At 49.4% G+C, this 15319-nt stretch overlaps 1 protein-coding gene across 8 annotated transcripts in view; it reads right to left on the bottom strand.

The window, feature by feature from the left end:
• Window positions 1-14955, bottom strand: part of Chd4 (chromodomain helicase DNA binding protein 4) — a 44013-nt gene extending 29058 nt beyond the window's left edge. For 3 of the 8 annotated variants that reach the window (XM_008825407.3, XM_008825408.2, XM_008825409.3), the window contains exons 1-16: window positions 14831-14937; window positions 13829-14006; window positions 10046-10167; window positions 9639-9854; window positions 9310-9428; window positions 8948-9189; window positions 8608-8735; window positions 8039-8174; window positions 7731-7909; window positions 7297-7536; window positions 4506-4709; window positions 4180-4385; window positions 3721-3852; window positions 3544-3640; window positions 999-1190; window positions 146-346 (exon numbers count right to left, since the gene is read on the bottom strand). In XM_008825407.3, the coding sequence (XP_008823629.1) occupies window positions 146-346; window positions 999-1190; window positions 3544-3640; window positions 3721-3852; window positions 4180-4385; window positions 4506-4709; window positions 7297-7536; window positions 7731-7909; window positions 8039-8174; window positions 8608-8735; window positions 8948-9189; window positions 9310-9428; window positions 9639-9854; window positions 10046-10167; window positions 13829-13928 (2514 nt within the window). In that variant the 5' untranslated portion in view covers window positions 13929-14006; window positions 14831-14937. Of the gene's footprint in view, window positions 1-145; window positions 347-998; window positions 1191-3543; window positions 3641-3720; window positions 3853-4179; window positions 4386-4505; window positions 4710-7296; window positions 7537-7730; window positions 7910-8038; window positions 8175-8607; window positions 8736-8947; window positions 9190-9309; window positions 9429-9638; window positions 9855-10045; window positions 10168-13828; window positions 14007-14113; window positions 14254-14830 lie in introns of those variants that run through there. The other 5 variants (XM_008825410.3, XM_008825411.2, XM_008825405.3 and 2 more) reach the window with 4 other exon arrangements.
• Window positions 14956-15319: the final 364 nt, after the last annotated feature.

Here is a 15319-nt window from a genome sequence, read left to right as displayed (position 1 = left end):
ATTACTAGTCCTCTTCTTCCAACATCAGCACTATCAGGGAACAGGTGGACTTTTCTGCTCTCAGGATTAATTATCCTTTCTCCTCACCCAGGGACCAGGTGAGACAAACTAAGCCCAAACAGCACACTCCCTCTCACTGAGATACCTTCATGCGGGAGGCCTTCTTGCCACCACGAATGGCATTGTCTTCAAAGGAGAACTCATTCTCCCGGATGATGGCACGGCTGTCCTTGTCACCCACATAGGTCACCACATACATGTCAGGAGCCCACATTTCAAACTCCCGCTCCCAGTTGATGATGGTAGAAAGAGGAGCACTCACTAGGAAGGGGCCTTTGGAATGACCCTTGGAGGAAGAAAAGCAGGAAGAATCAGAACCAAGAGCCCCATCGAACTGAACCCTAGTATCCAATCCTTGGGGGTGATCAGCTTATCTTCCTCTGCCCCTCAAGTGAAGCTTAGGCCTGGCACCTGTGCTGCTGTCCTCAACTGTCATCCTTCTCAATCACAAAAAATACATGCTATCCAATCTTTTCCAAAAAGCAATGACCCATCTTGACAAAGCAAAACCTTCCCATCAAGACTAATTCCACCGGGCATGGTGGTGCACACTTTTAATCTTAGCACTTGGAAGGCAGTCAGGTGGATCTCTGTGACATCAAGCATAGCCTGGTCTATGTAGTGAGTTCCAGGCGAGCCAGGACTACACAGTAAAACAAAACAAAATAAAGCATCCTAATTCAAACTCCCAATTCTGTTGACCTCAAAATATACACATTCCTCACCCAACAAGTCTGAGGTTAATACACACACTATTAAGTCTACCCTGGCTTCACTTCTTAAAGTTTTCCAGCACAGACCCATGTCAGTTAAATTATGCCTCAGCAGTATTTACAGTCAGACTCTCTTCTTCCCTTTCTCCCTCTCTTCTAAGTACAAGAAAAGACTACAAACACAAAATACCCACACCCAAAACTAACAGATCCAATCATCCTCACCTCTTTGTAGAGGGAATAGAGAAAGACTGCTGTCTGTACAGTTTTCCCAAGGCCCATCTCATCAGCCAAGATGGTATCGGTACCCTGAGCCCAGGAGAAGCGCAGCCAGTTTAAGCCTTCCATTTGGTAGGGGTGCAAGGTTCCACCTGTGGCATCCAGGTACTCTGGTTGTCGCTCATACTTCACTGTTGGCTGAGGGATGAGAGAGAAGTGGAAAGAAATTCCCTTTTCCCTGTAAGACAGTAGCTGCTTTACCTTCACATGTCCTCACTAGATTTTTCCCTAGAGCTATAAAAAGCTTGGCAGGGAGGGACTGAAAGATAGCTCAGCTCTTTGCATACAAGTGTACTAGCATACATGCAGGCAAAACACTGATATACATAAAAGTAAAAATCAATAAAAAATGTTTCAATGGGGCTGGAGAGATGGTTCAAAGGTTAAGAACACTGGTTGGTCTTGAAGAGGGACTTGGGTTCAGTTCCCAGCACCCACATGACAGTTAACTATCCACAACTCCAGTTCCTGGGGATCCAACTCCCTCTCTGGCCTCTACCGGCAATGCATGAACATAGTGCACCTACATAAATGCAGGTAAAACACTCAAGACACATAATTTTTTTTTTTTTAATTTTATGTGTACGTGTGTACTGCCTGCATGTAGGTAAATGCACCCGTGTCGTGCAATGCACACAGAGGACAGAAGAGGCTGTCAGATCCCCTAGAACTGGAGTTACAGGCAGTTGTTAGCTGCCATGTGGGTGCTGGGATTCGAACCTGGGTCTTCTGCAAGAACAGTCAGTGTTCTTAACTGCTGAGCCATCTCTCCAGCCCCCCATAAATTTTTTTTTAACTTTAAAACAAACAAACAAACAAACAAACAAGCTTGGGTAAGCCAGGCATGATGGCACCTGGTGATAATCCTAATGCTCAGGAGGCTGAGCCAGAAGAATCTTGAGTTCAAGGCCAGTCTTCAACACAAGAGACACTGTTGGGCAGGAGCAATAGCTCGGCAGTTAAGAGCAATGGCTGCTCTTTGCAGAAGACCCAGGTTCAGTTCCCAGAATCCACACTGTGGCAAACTGACCTAAACTCCAGTTCCAAGGGATCTGCACTGGATAGCTTTAGTGTCAACTTGACACACCTGGGTTGAGGGAGCCTCAATGGCCTGTGGCCATGTCTGTGGGGCATCTTCTTGATTGTTGAGTGATCTAGGAGGGCCCAGCCCACTGTGGGTGGTACCACCCTTGGGCAGGTGGGCCTGTGTTATGTAAGAAAGCAGTCTGAGCAGGAGCCAGGAGAGCAAGCCAGTAAGCAGCATTCCTCCTTGGCCTATGCTCCAGCTCCTGTCTCCAGGTTCCTGCCCTGAGTTCCTTGGACTCCCTGATGAACTGCGACCTGAGAAATGTAAGCTGAATAAACCCTTTCCTCCCCAAGTAGGTATTGGTCAGAGTGTTTTGTCACAGCAATGAAGAACAAAGACAGGATCTGACACCCTCTTTAGCCTCCAAGGGCACTGGATATATGCATGCACTTGGATACACACAGGCAAAACACTCATAAAATAAAATTAAAAAATAAGAGAAAGACAGTATCTCTCAATCAATCAATCAATCAAAATAAATTTGGTAAGCTAGGGATAGTGGTGCAGCACTTGGGAGGCTCAGACGCAGACAGATCTTTGTGCGACTGAGGCCAGCCTGGTCTATATTTAGAGTACCAGGCCAGCTGGGTACTGGTACTCAAAAAATAAAGAGACTCAAAAATAATTGAAGAGACTCAAAAAATAATTTTAAAAAAAATTGGGGGTAGACTACACAGGTGAGCCCATCAGGCTCTAATGGATAGAGCATTTCAAACCCAGGACCACCCAGATGGCCCTGATTAAATTCAGTGGGTCATAAAGCAAACAGGCATGAATGTGAAAACGAGATTTGCAGAAGAAGGGGGCCAACAAGGGTGGGAGATAAAAGAGGGTGGAAAGAGTAACCAGAACACATTAGAAACATGTATGTAACTATCAAAGAATAAATTTAACTCCCTCTCTGGCCTCCTTTTTAAAAAAGGTGGGGTAAGGGTCCTCATTGGTTGCTGCAATTTATTTATTTTAGGATCCTTTAGAAGACAAGGCAACTAATCTACCTACCAGGCAAACCTGATATAGATGACTATTTTAAAAAAGAAAACAAAAAATCAAATGCTCCCCAGCAATACACTAATTCTGCTAGTCACAATCTGACAGGTAGCTAGGTGTGGTGATGCACACTTATAATCAAAGCACTTAGGAGTTAGAGACAGGACAATCAGGAGTTCAAGACCAGCCTGAGCTACAAGAGCCTCCACCTCCTGTGGGATTTTTCCTGGTAATAAAGAAAGTAAACCAAGTGTTTTCTGACTTACAGAGATGTGAAGACATGGATGCCCTAGAGCATTCTCAGCTACAATGTTATCTGCAAGTCATTACTTAAAGCATCACCATCGGACTGTAGCAGAACGATACACTGCCCTGGCCAACAAGTGGTGCCCTTCCGGTTCTACCCCAACTCACATCAACTGTTGGAGTCTCCGGAGGCCTCTCCAGTTTCCTCAGCTTCACCTTCTTGAGCTTCTTGCCTGGTCGTCCTTCCTCACCCCTCATTAGCTCTCTAGGAAATAAGACATACCACAGCTGCCTAGAGTTCCTTTCAAAGCAAAGCAGCTCTGCTCTTGCCCCCAAATGGCTCACCTGTGATTCCAATAGCTCTGTTTGAACAGGTCATAATCCTGTATCTCCACATCCTCACTCTCCCAAGATGCCTGATCATAGGGTAAGTCTCGCCACTTGATTAAGTAGTGGACATGACCCTTCTTGTCCACACTACAAAGAGAAGAAAATGCTCAAAGCCAAAAAGCAACGTTGCCAATCTCCCCAGTCCATTCTAAATGTGCCACAGACCCCACATGCATAAAACCTGTATTTCCTTGGAATAACTGTGGTTTGTTTGAAAAGGGAAAAAAAAAAAAAAAAAAAAAAAAAAAAAAAAAAAAAAAAAAATCATCTCTCTAGCTCAAAGTGCAGGACTCAAATCCCTTAATCATAGAATAGAGAGTCTTTTCAAGTGTGAGTCATTGGCAACAACCATTTTCTAACCCCTTCAGCAGGAGTCCCCCATGAATATACTACCTCCAGGGAGCCAAGGTGTACCTATGGTTGAGGATTCTGTGAATCATCATCCACTCAGGCTTTATCCCATAGCGATAGAAGCGTTCCTCCATCTCTGCAAACTTAGGGTCTTTGTTCTTTCGCTTTCGGCTCTTCTCTTCATCGCCACCAAAGTCCCCAGAAGGTGGCTCATCCATATCATTCTTCCGCTGATAGTTTCGGAACATTACCTGACAGTGCAGCTCCAACTTGGGAGCAGAAAGAGAAAGTAAGCCACCTGGAGCTGCATTCAGCCTCTCCTACTCACAGGCTGTTTTCTCACTCTCTCTGCAGTGTCACCCCACATCTGCAGCCTGTCCCAGGCTTACCTGAAGTTCTGACACCCAGGAGCAGTGCCAGTAAGACATGCCCTGCCATTTCACAAAGAACTGCCGCTCTGGCCGACCTTCCAAGGGCTTGGGAGAGGGAGTATTGGGATCAGCATCCGGAGGCCGAGGCACTGGTGTGGGAGATGGTGGCTGACCCCACTTCCAGATTAGGATCTTCTGTACTTTGCCCTTAAGAGCTGGACACTGTGAGAAAAAGAAACAATCTCAACTCAAAACCACAGAGAGATGCATGAAGTTCTCAAAAAATACTATATTTTGCAAGAAAACCACAGATAGGGTTGGGGAGATGTCTCAGAAACTAAGACCACTTGCTGTACAAGCATGAGAACCTGAGTTCAAATTCCTAGCACCCAGGCAAAAACCCACGTGTGGCCATGCATGTCTAACCCTATGCTGGGCCAGGGGTGGGGGAAAACAGGGACCGGAGGCTTGCCAGCTGACAGCCTAACTCCAGGTTCAGTGAGACCTTGTCTCAAATGAATAAGGTAAAGAGTAACAGAACAGGAAACCCAACGTTCTCTACACATCCATGTGCAGAGGTGTGTCCCTGAACATACATACATGTGAAGATACAAAACACACACAAAGTCTCACTCACAAACCAATTTATTTTCTTTTAAGGCAGTCTTATTTTGAAGATCAGGCTGTCCTCAAACTCAGAGATTCACCTCCCTCTACTTCCTGGGTACTAGATTAAAAGCCTGCACCACCATGAACAGCAAAAAAAAAATTTCTGATTAAAAAAAACCAAGAGTGATAATAGGCCTTAACATATATGACAGAAAGCATGAAATCTAGTGGATTATGGGGGGGGGGCAGTGCAGATAGGGGACAGGGTTTAATGTGATGTATGAAATGCATAAAAATTCAATAAAAGTATATATTGAAAACAAAAACTAGAGTGAGTCAGGCACAGTGGCTGCAGTTCCAGGTCAGCTGGGGTTATGGGGAAACCCTGTCTCAAAACAAAAAAAGGGGGGAAGCTAGAGAGATGGTTCAGCAGTTAACACAGGCTGCTCTTACGGAAGACTCAGGTTTGATTCCCAGCTACAACCATCTGTAACTCCAGTTAGTTGGGCACTGCATAACACAGTTACACCTACCTATATGCAAGCAATACAATCATATACATAAAATAAAAACAAATAATAAAGCTGAAAGGATGAGGCTGGAGCAATGGCTCAGAAGTTAAGAGCACTGGCTACTCTTACAGAGGACCTAGGCTGGTTACCAGCACACACATGGTGGCTCAAAACCTGTAACTCCAGTTCTAGGGGATCTGATACTTTCTTCTGACCTCTTCAGGTACCAAGCACACATGTGGTTCACATACATATATTCAGGCAAAACACTCATACGCATAAAATAAAATCTTTAAAAAAATAAAAACCCACCAGGGGTGGTGGTGCACGCCTTTAGTCCCAGCACTTGGGAGGCGGAGGCAGGGAGATCTCTGTGAGTTCAAGGCCAGCTTAGTCTACATAGTGAGTTCCAGGATGGCTGGGGCTACAGGGAGACCCTGTCTCAAAAAAGAAAAGAAAAAAAAAAAAAACCAACCAACCAACCAAAAACCCTGGAGAGACTAGACTAGCCTACAGCTTCGATCTTGTCAATGGGTCATTAAAATCTCATGTCAAGTAAAATCTAATGCCATGACTTTCCCTAGGCAAAGAATACTAGAATTTTCTCTCCCTTTCTGGACTTCATCCAAGAGCTTAAAGAGAGCCAAGACTTAACAATAAACCAGAACAGGCGGACACAGAAAATACACAGACCTAGAGCCCAGCAGTTCCCTCTTAAATGACCTAAAAGCACTAAATGGCCCTCTCAAACAGTCTAAAGTTACCCAAGACCCTGAGTCAAGGCATTAAGACAGAAATGGAGCTGGGCATGGTGACTCACTCCTACAACCTCAGTATTTGGGAGGAAGAGGAGGGAGAACTGCTTGAGTTCAAGGCCAGCCTGGGCTACGTAATGATACCCTGTTTGAAGAAAAAAAATTTTTTTGCAGCACTTTCCATAAGAGCTAAGTTATTGAACTAACCTAGGTGTCCATCAGCAAAGGAATGGATGAAGACAATGTAGCTTATATATACAATGCAAATTTTTTCAGGTATAAACAACGAAAGTTATGTCATCTGCAGGAAAACAGATGCAGCTGAAGATAATCATAAGCAAACTAGGCCAGTCTCAGAAAGACAAGTATCACATTTTTCTCATTTGTAGGTCCTAAACTTTATAGATATATAAACATCACATATGTACAGATGACACGGAAACAGAAGTAAAACCATGTAGGGGACACAGGACTAATGGGAAGGAGAAGAAACAAAGGGTATTGCTATGAGGGGATATACTCAGGGTACATTATATTCTTGCATCAAAATGGACTCACATAGACCAGGATAATAAAAGCAGCTTTTTAAAGACAGAGTCAAGTGTGGTGGCTTATCCTATAATCCCAGCACTCAGAAAGCTGAGACATGAGGATCACTGTGAATTTAAGGCCAACCTGGGCTATGTAGTATAATACTGTTTCAAAAAACCTATAGGAATGGCTATTAAAAGGGCTACCATGACACCATCTCCTCTGTTCAGTTAATCCTGCATTTACACAGAAGGTGGTGTCCCAAGACTATGTGAGGAAGGAAAATCTCTTTCTCAGAAAAATGTGTCATTCTCCAATGCCTCTTCCATACACAAGGGTCAATTCTCTGTGCTATCTATGATACTGCTCCCATTCTCCCACCCTTGCTGAAGAGTCACTCACAGTACAACGGGGACAGAGCCATTCGCCATTGGGGATCTCTGGAAGTGGGGGGTTCAGGCAGTGGATATGGTAGGAAGAAGGGCAGGTGTCACAGCACAGGAGCTCCCCACCATCCTTGCAGACTCGACAGAATTCCATATGGTGGTCATCTTCCTCTTCTGGGTCTCCCCCAACCTCTTCCAGAATCTCCTCACCCTCCGAATTCTCCTCTTTAGCTTCCCACTGGATGCCCTCCTTCTCCTGCAATAAGGAACCAGAGATTCAGTTATTACCACCCCCCAACCCTAGCCAAAACCCACCGCCAGCATTCTTTTGCATGCTTCCCAAAGTTGATGGCCAAGCACCCACTTCTATTTCCACCCAGGCCCGAAAAGGCTCGTCACCCCACTCTTACCCTTGTGGGTGCCCAGGGGCCACAGCAGCCAGGTACTCACACAGTGTGGGCAGCTCCACTTGCCCTCGGGGGCCTTTTCCATGTCTGGGTCCAGGCACACCATGTGGTAGGCTCGGGGACAGGTATCACACAGGATGATCTCACCGCCTTGCTGGCACACCTCGCAATAGTCCTGGTGGTCTGTCTCATAACCATCCACAGCAGTCACCTCCTCCTCGCCTGGGCAAGGAAGAGGGAAAGCCCAATTATTAGAAAAAAACCTCCCCCCAACCCCTATCTCCTAAGGGAGATTCTTCCCCAACCATTCCCACCTTTCCCATCATACATAAGTACAGAAAAGAAACACACCTTTCTTTTTCTTTTTCGTCGTCCGGAGTTTCTTGCGGCTCCGACTACTACGACTGGTAGAACCATCCGAAACAGAATAGCTATTGATACTGGCATCATCGAAGTCAGATTCCACATCTAAGTCATCATCCTCACTCTGGCAAATGAGAAAAAATAAGGTTAAAAGTTCAGATCAAAGGAAAGAATGGTACAGAACCCCAGAACCCCAGCAAGAACTGCAGAGGGTGCCTAGTCACACCAATCCGAGGCAACATCCTACATCCTTTTTTAATTTATTTTTATGTGTATGATTATTATGCCTGCATGCAAATGCACTACATGCACATGATGCCCACAGAGACCAGAAAGGAGCATCAGATCCCCTGAAACTGGTGTTCTGGACAGGTGTTAGCCACCACATGGGGGCTGGGAACTGAGCCCAGAGCCTCTATAGGAGTAGCCCATGCTCTTCTCCAGCCTCAAACGCCCTACATTCTTATGTGCCTACTGTGCAGGACAGCACCTGACAGAATGCAACATCCTTACAACACACAGCCCTTCCTCCCCAATAGGATGAGCCAGGCTCTCACCGAAGATCTCTTCCGCTTGGAACCAAAACCCCCCAGCTTGATTTTCAGAGGAGCTACTTTCTTGGGTTTAGGCTTCTTGGCATCAGATACCCGTGGGCTGCCCTTAGGCTTCCTCCGAGCATTGGGACCTAAAATCAGGACACAGCCAAATATATGTCACAAGGCAAAAGGTGGGAGAAATAAAATCTTCACCTAAGCTTGTTTTACCTTATCGCTCACAAACCCGAGGCTCACTCCTGCCTCCTGTCTCCCAGAACTTCAGGCTAATACAGCATTCCTTTGTTGTTCTTTGGCCTCCCCAAGCCCACCCTGGACCTTCATCCAGTAAATTCCACTTCACCTTTGCCCTCCTTAGTCTTGGCCTTTCGGATAGGCACCTCCACAGGGGGAGGGGGAGGTGCAACTTCAGTAGCTGTCACCATGCTCTCCACCACAGCCACAGCTGCTGCTGCCGCTGCTGCCACAGAAGCTCCAGAACTGCCCTTGAAAGGGTTGTTGGTACTGAATTCCCTCCACTTTGCACCCAAGACCATCATCATCTTGGAGACCGCAATCTTGGGATTTTTGGCGGCAATGAGGGGTCTGGTAAATGGACAAGAGTAGAAAAGATGACCAAGTGTAAAAATAAAAATGAGAAAAGGAAACAAGAAGAAATTTCAGGACTCTCCTCCCTCTACCAACCCTAAGATCCTCCTGGTTTACCGGACAAACTGGCTGAAGGCCTTGTAGTTGGTGAGAGTCCGGTAATCTTCCTCTGAGAACATATGGTCAATGTCTTCCATGCCCCAGTCTTCCAGGAGCTGAGCAGATGATTTAGGCTCCTGCGGAGAGAGCATAAAGTCAAGGACCTGTTTCTAGCACCACCCTTGCTAAAGGAATGTTAGCTCAAACTACAGCTTGCAAGAACAAGGTGAAAGCAAAAAGGAAATAAACGAAGTATGTGGAGAGTTCGTGTTCTGAGGGGCAGTAGAGTGCCTGGGAACAGAGGACAGGAGCTATCAAGACAGAGGAAAGGACAGAGGTCTAAGCACCTTTGAATCATCATCATCGTCATCCTCCTCTTCCTCTTCCTTTCGCTTGGATTTGCTCTTCTTCTCTTTCTTAGGTCCAAGCTTCTTTTTCTTCTTCTTGCCAGGAGTATAGTCACTGCCCTCACTGTCTGAGCGCAGAGTCACCTCTTCTTCCTCCTCCACAAACTCTGGCCCCTCCCCAGAGCTGTCCCCCAGCTGCCGGCATAAGAGTAAACGCTGGAGCAGGGAAGGGGGGAGAGGGAGACAGACACACATGCTACACACATGCTGACCACAGGACAGTCCTGAGGCTCAACCCAGGACCTGGCCCGCAGCCTCAGAGGAAGTAACAAATACCTTCAGCCCCACCACCTTTCTTGAAATGCCTCCCTTCTTCCTCTCACTCCCTGAAACAGTCACCCACTCACCTCCTTCTTTTGGCGCTTGCTTTTAGGGATTTTAGGGTCCCGAGGCTTCTTGGGCTTTTTCTTCTTCTTGAGCTTTGGAGTCTCTGCTTCTGATAAATCCTCTTCTGGGTCTTCTTCATTTTCTGCATAGAATTGGCAAAGCATGGCAGGCAAAAAAAAAAGAGCAACAGCAAAAGGTAAGGGCCTAATCCAGAGGGTTTAGACTATCCCTCGTCCCAGATTCCACTGAAGAGAACTGCTATACTGCACAGAAGGAAGCTGATACCCGGTACAAAAACAGACAAAGAGAAAGCTGTATATACCCGAAATAGGCCTGCCAGGCCAGACCAGGCCCACCTCGGGCAGCTGTCCAGGCCCCTGCCTCCTCTTCTCACTCCTCCAACCACCTTCTATGTTCACCAGTGCAGCTGAACTGAGCTGCCAGGAACTCAGTAAGTAAGAGAACTAGATCCAGGTCTCCCACAACTGGCCATCAAGCAGCCCATAATGCAGGGGATGAGAGAGGCTCTACCCAGAAGGCACCAGTCACACAATCTACCCTTACCACACCCCCAGAACAATACCAGTTTCCAGGTCCAAGAAACCACACCCTTGTCAAACCCCTTTGGGATTATCACTGCTCAAAACCAGAAGCCCCCAACCCCACATTCAGTTGCCAGCCCAACCTCATACCCACTCTCCAACAGTTTCCCCATCTTCAGTCCTGTTTCTTCCCAGCTTTCTCCTGGGTCAGGAGACTCATCTCCCTGGGGGCCCAAATCAGCCCAGCTGTCACCATCTCCCCCTCCCAACCGCCCTCCCATCTGGCTCCACCTCCTCCCTGGCTAGAAGTACACACAAAGCCTGGGTAACACTGGGGCTCCTGGGCAAGGATAGGTGGAAAGGGGCACAGGGAGAAGGCCAGGAGGCAGCTTTCTTTGTACCAGTCATGTATACCAGCTACTAGTTCCCTCCTCCCTCTTCCCTCTCCCTCTTCCCAAGCCACCCCCGCCTAAGGGGAGGGGACTAGGGAAGGGAGTAGAGGGAAGGGAGTGCCTCACCCACTGAGGAGAGGGAAAATGGCTCCTGACCGCAGAAGCCAGCCCAGGGCACCCAGTGCCAACATAGGACAGACAGGAAGTAGCAGGGGAAGGGGTGGAGCTGCCAGAAGTAGACAGAGGAAAGACTACCCGCAAAGAAAACTTCCTAAATTATTACCTGGCCCCAGGTTCAAATGCTAGTGATCTCTAATACCTACTCTAGGATGATACATTTTCAAGAGGTCACCCTAATGTCCTAGGCACGGAAGCCAAATTACACATGATGGGTAATATACTACCTGAAGGACTGTTTTACTCAATCATATTTTTAAAATATATTTTATTTACTGTTTTTATACGTATGAGTGTATTGCCTGCATGTAGGTAAGTGCACCCATGTCGTACAATGCCCTCGGAGGACAGAAGAGGCTGTCAGGTCCTCTGGAAGTGGAGTTATAAAGGGTTGTTAGCCACCTGTGACAAAAGCCCGCGTGGCCAGTGGGCAGTGTTCGAACCACCCGTGCCTAAGACACAATTTATTTATTTTTTTTTTTTTTGAGACAGGGTCTCACTATGCATGCAGCCCTGGCTGGCCTGGAATTCACTTTGTAGATGAGGCTGACCTCAATCTCAGAGAACTACCTGTCTCTGCTTCTTGAGTACTGGGATTAAAGGGGTGCACCACCACACCTAGTGGAGCTGTTGCCAAACCCTGTGACCAGAATTCTTCCTTTGAAGGTATCCAAAAGATTTTAGCTTGAGGAATGGAACCCAAAACATGTTAGTCCCAAAGCTCAACTTGCTCATGACCCACAAGAGTCCTAGCCAACATAATGAAATCATGTCCAGACCAAAAGAAGTAGCAAGACCTAGAGAATGGTGGCAAATAACATGTTCCCTTCAATTTCACATATACTCTTGGTTCCTGACCCCCAGAAGTAGCCCTTAAAATGACTATGGCCCTGCCCTTCAGGGGCTAGACAGATTCAAGGGGACATGAGACATGAGGATGGACAAAGCACCATCAGCCTACCCTTTTTACTCGTTCCAAGATTAAGTGAGGGGCTAGAAAGCCCCCCCCATCCCCTTGGGAATGGAACACCGGCCTAGACAACACCAGAAACAATCATTTTCTTAAGGGCTTCTCCCCAATAACCCTTACACACTACCCTCAATCAGCTACATCTCCCTTCTTCATCTTCACCTCTGTGAAAGCTAGAAGTGAGGCATGGACGAATCTATAGCGGCAAAGCAGACACCCTTTTAGCCACATAGAACCCTCAAACTTCTCAGGCAAATCACTGAAATGGCAAGCAACATACTGGTTGAGATACAAAGATTTGGAAAAGGGGCAGGATTGGGTGTGGCAAGTGGAAAAACTGGGTCATGCTACAGCTTGGGGCAGAGTTCACACTGGGAACCTGCATAGTTCCCAGTCAACTTGGGGGTATTCCACACCAGGGGGACAGTGAGAGGCCAAGATAGAAACCAACACCAGTTGGATAACAATACTTATTCTGCTCCTCACAGAAAGGATGCTGGAAGAAGGTAAGCCTTCCCGGACCACCACTGCAACCACTACCCCACCCCCACCAGGTTAAAGGCAGCCCCACACCTCACAGTATTCAAGCTAAAATCTAAGTCCCTTATCCCAGCAGCCAAAGGTTATATATTAATGATGGTTTTCCTAAGTGGCCTTAGAATAAATTAAGTATCCCAAACTAGAAAATGAAAAATGTGAAAAACATTTCTGTTGGACCACCTCAGTTTCCAGCTGGATCTAAGAGAAAAGGCAGAAGTGAAAGACATTCCTGTAAGAAACGAAACCAGGACCACCAGGTTCCAGAATGCAAAGCAGAGGATGAAGAAATGGCACTGATGGGGGAGGGGAAAACTGCATCCAGTAGGTGACATAGCTAAGGGGCTCTGGATAAGGAAAAACAAGAGAAAGATATCCACTTTCAAGCTGATATCAACCATCACTTGAGGACCGACAGGACTACAGGATGCCACCTCAAAACAGATAGTGCCAAACCGTAACACACTCACATAAACACCTCCCACCACTAACCTAGACCCCCAACTACCTTCAGGGGCCGAAGCTTCTAGGAAAGAAACTAGGATTATGTCCACTCACCAGAAGAAAGGTACCCTCCCTTCCTTCTGCCTCTCCTTCCCTGGTCCCCTAGTCCTTCCCCACGGAAAACATTCCAGCAATCTGCCTGGCTTTAAAAGCGCTCGAGATCCAATAAGAAGCGCGACTCAAACTTCACACACTTGAAACAGCACAGAAAACCGGTAGCTGATCACAAGTTAAAAATAATCTAACAGAGTAACCAGCATTCCCGCTTTCTTTCCCCAGGAGCAACTACAGGATCCCAGGTGCCTGGCAGGGCTCCTCTAGAAATCCTCATCACGCCCACCATGCCACCACCCCATAGCCTCCAAGGGTCCCAGCCACCTGCATTTCTCCAAAAATCAGCACAAGGTAACGCCTGCCAGTCCAGAGAGCTCCCTCAACTGGGAACTGCGGAGCATTCGAGACTGCCGTATGCAGCCAGCTTGCATCTGGGTCCGCGGTGCCCAGGAGACACATGGCTTCCACCCCCCTCACACAAGAGCTCCGCAGAAGGGAACCACTCCCTTCGGATGCCCTCCACCCTAGGCTCTGCACCGATGGAGTTGAGCAGCACACCCAGCCTCACCAGAGTCTCCAGGAAAGGTCAAACACCTTCCTGCCCTGGGTCCACCGGGGACGTGTTACCTGCATGGGGTGGGGGCAAGCTGTTGTTCAGAAGTGCATCCATATCCTCCTCCTCGCTGCCCGCTGAGCAGGGGGACGGGGAGCCGAGGCCCGACGCCATCCCCTTCCGCTCCCGGCCAGGGAATTGGCCCAGCTGCTCCTGCCTGCGGCCTGGGGCCCTCAACACTGGCCCGAGTCACTGTGCGGGGGAGGGGGGGGAGAGAACAGTGAGTGACGCGCAGTCCCCCTCCCCCACCCGCTCTTTCCGCCGCCCCCCCCCCCAGCCCAGCCACCCTAACAGAGCACCCGAAGCACTCAGGCTGAACTTAGTTCCACACTCCTAGGGGGCAGCCCGGAAGCCGGCTCCCCAGCAGGAGCCCCCACGAAGAGGGAGCAACGCCCCCGAGGGCAGGCTGGTGCATGGTGCGGAGGGGACCAGCCTGGCTGGGACCCGGCGGGAGTGACGGGGGAGGGGGCTCCGAGGTGCGGAGGGGGCAGGGGAGGCGGCCGGCGCACGGGGACGCAAGGTCACTAGGGAGTGGGGGGGGGCGCCTCTCTGCGCCCGGGGAGGGGCCAGTCCCCAGACAGGGCAGCTCTCCAAGGCTGTCCTCTGGGGCAACTCAGGTTCTCTTCCGGAACGGCGGGGACCAGGGGGCGTGGAAGCTCAGGGCGCTCTGGGGTCCCGCGGAGGGACGCGGGCGGAAAGCGAGGTCCCACCGGGAAGGGGGCCGGGCCACGTGTCCCGGGGGGCCGGCGAGCAGAGGCCGAGGGGCGAGCAGTGGCCGAGGGGCGGGCGGCCCGCGTGCTACGAGGCCGAGCCCAGGCGGAGGTCGCCGGGAGCATGGCTCAGTCTGCGAGGGGCCACGGCCCGGGAGAGGGGGGGGCGCGGAGAAGGGTCGGCTCCCGGGCCAGGGGGCGGTGCGCGGGTCAGGGGACGCCTGCAGAAGGCACAGGTGACGGGGTGACCCTCGAGCTGGGCGAGCGATGAGAGGCGTCTGTCCGGGAGCCTCGCGCCCTCCTCACCCTAGAGCCGCCTCAGGTCGCGCAGGGTCCGGCCGGTGTCACTCCCGCTCCGGCTCCTCCTCACAGCGGCCGAAGGGGGGAAAATGGCTCCGGCTCCGGCGTCGCCTCTTAAAGGGCCCGAAACACCGGCCGGGAAATCCCACCGCACAGGCCCCGCCCCCCCACGGACAGCCCATAATAACCTCAACCAACTCCAAACCCCCCCCCAACTACCGCCACCCTCCTCCCTAGGTCTCCCGGGCAACCCCCGCCCCCTCGTCGCTCAGGCAACCATTGGCCACGCCCCCGTCGAGCGCGCGCGTGTCACCCGGGCAACCGCCCACCTCCTGGCCATCCCATAATACACACGGACACCCCACATACACACACCCCGCCCCACACACTCCATACATGTATATGCCAGGGGCTACTGACATAATATTGCAGACCCTTTACAACTAACCTTGCTTCTATCCTCAGAGATCCCATTATCATTCTTTGCCAACTTCT

This window comes from Nannospalax galili, unplaced genomic scaffold, assembly GCF_000622305.1.
Source record: "Nannospalax galili isolate Female #2095 unplaced genomic scaffold, S.galili_v1.0 scaffold589, whole genome shotgun sequence".
Taxonomy (NCBI): domain Eukaryota; kingdom Metazoa; phylum Chordata; class Mammalia; order Rodentia; family Spalacidae; genus Nannospalax; species Nannospalax galili.
Note: the sequence above shows the minus strand (reverse complement) of the source record. Positions and strands in the feature narration are given on the sequence as shown.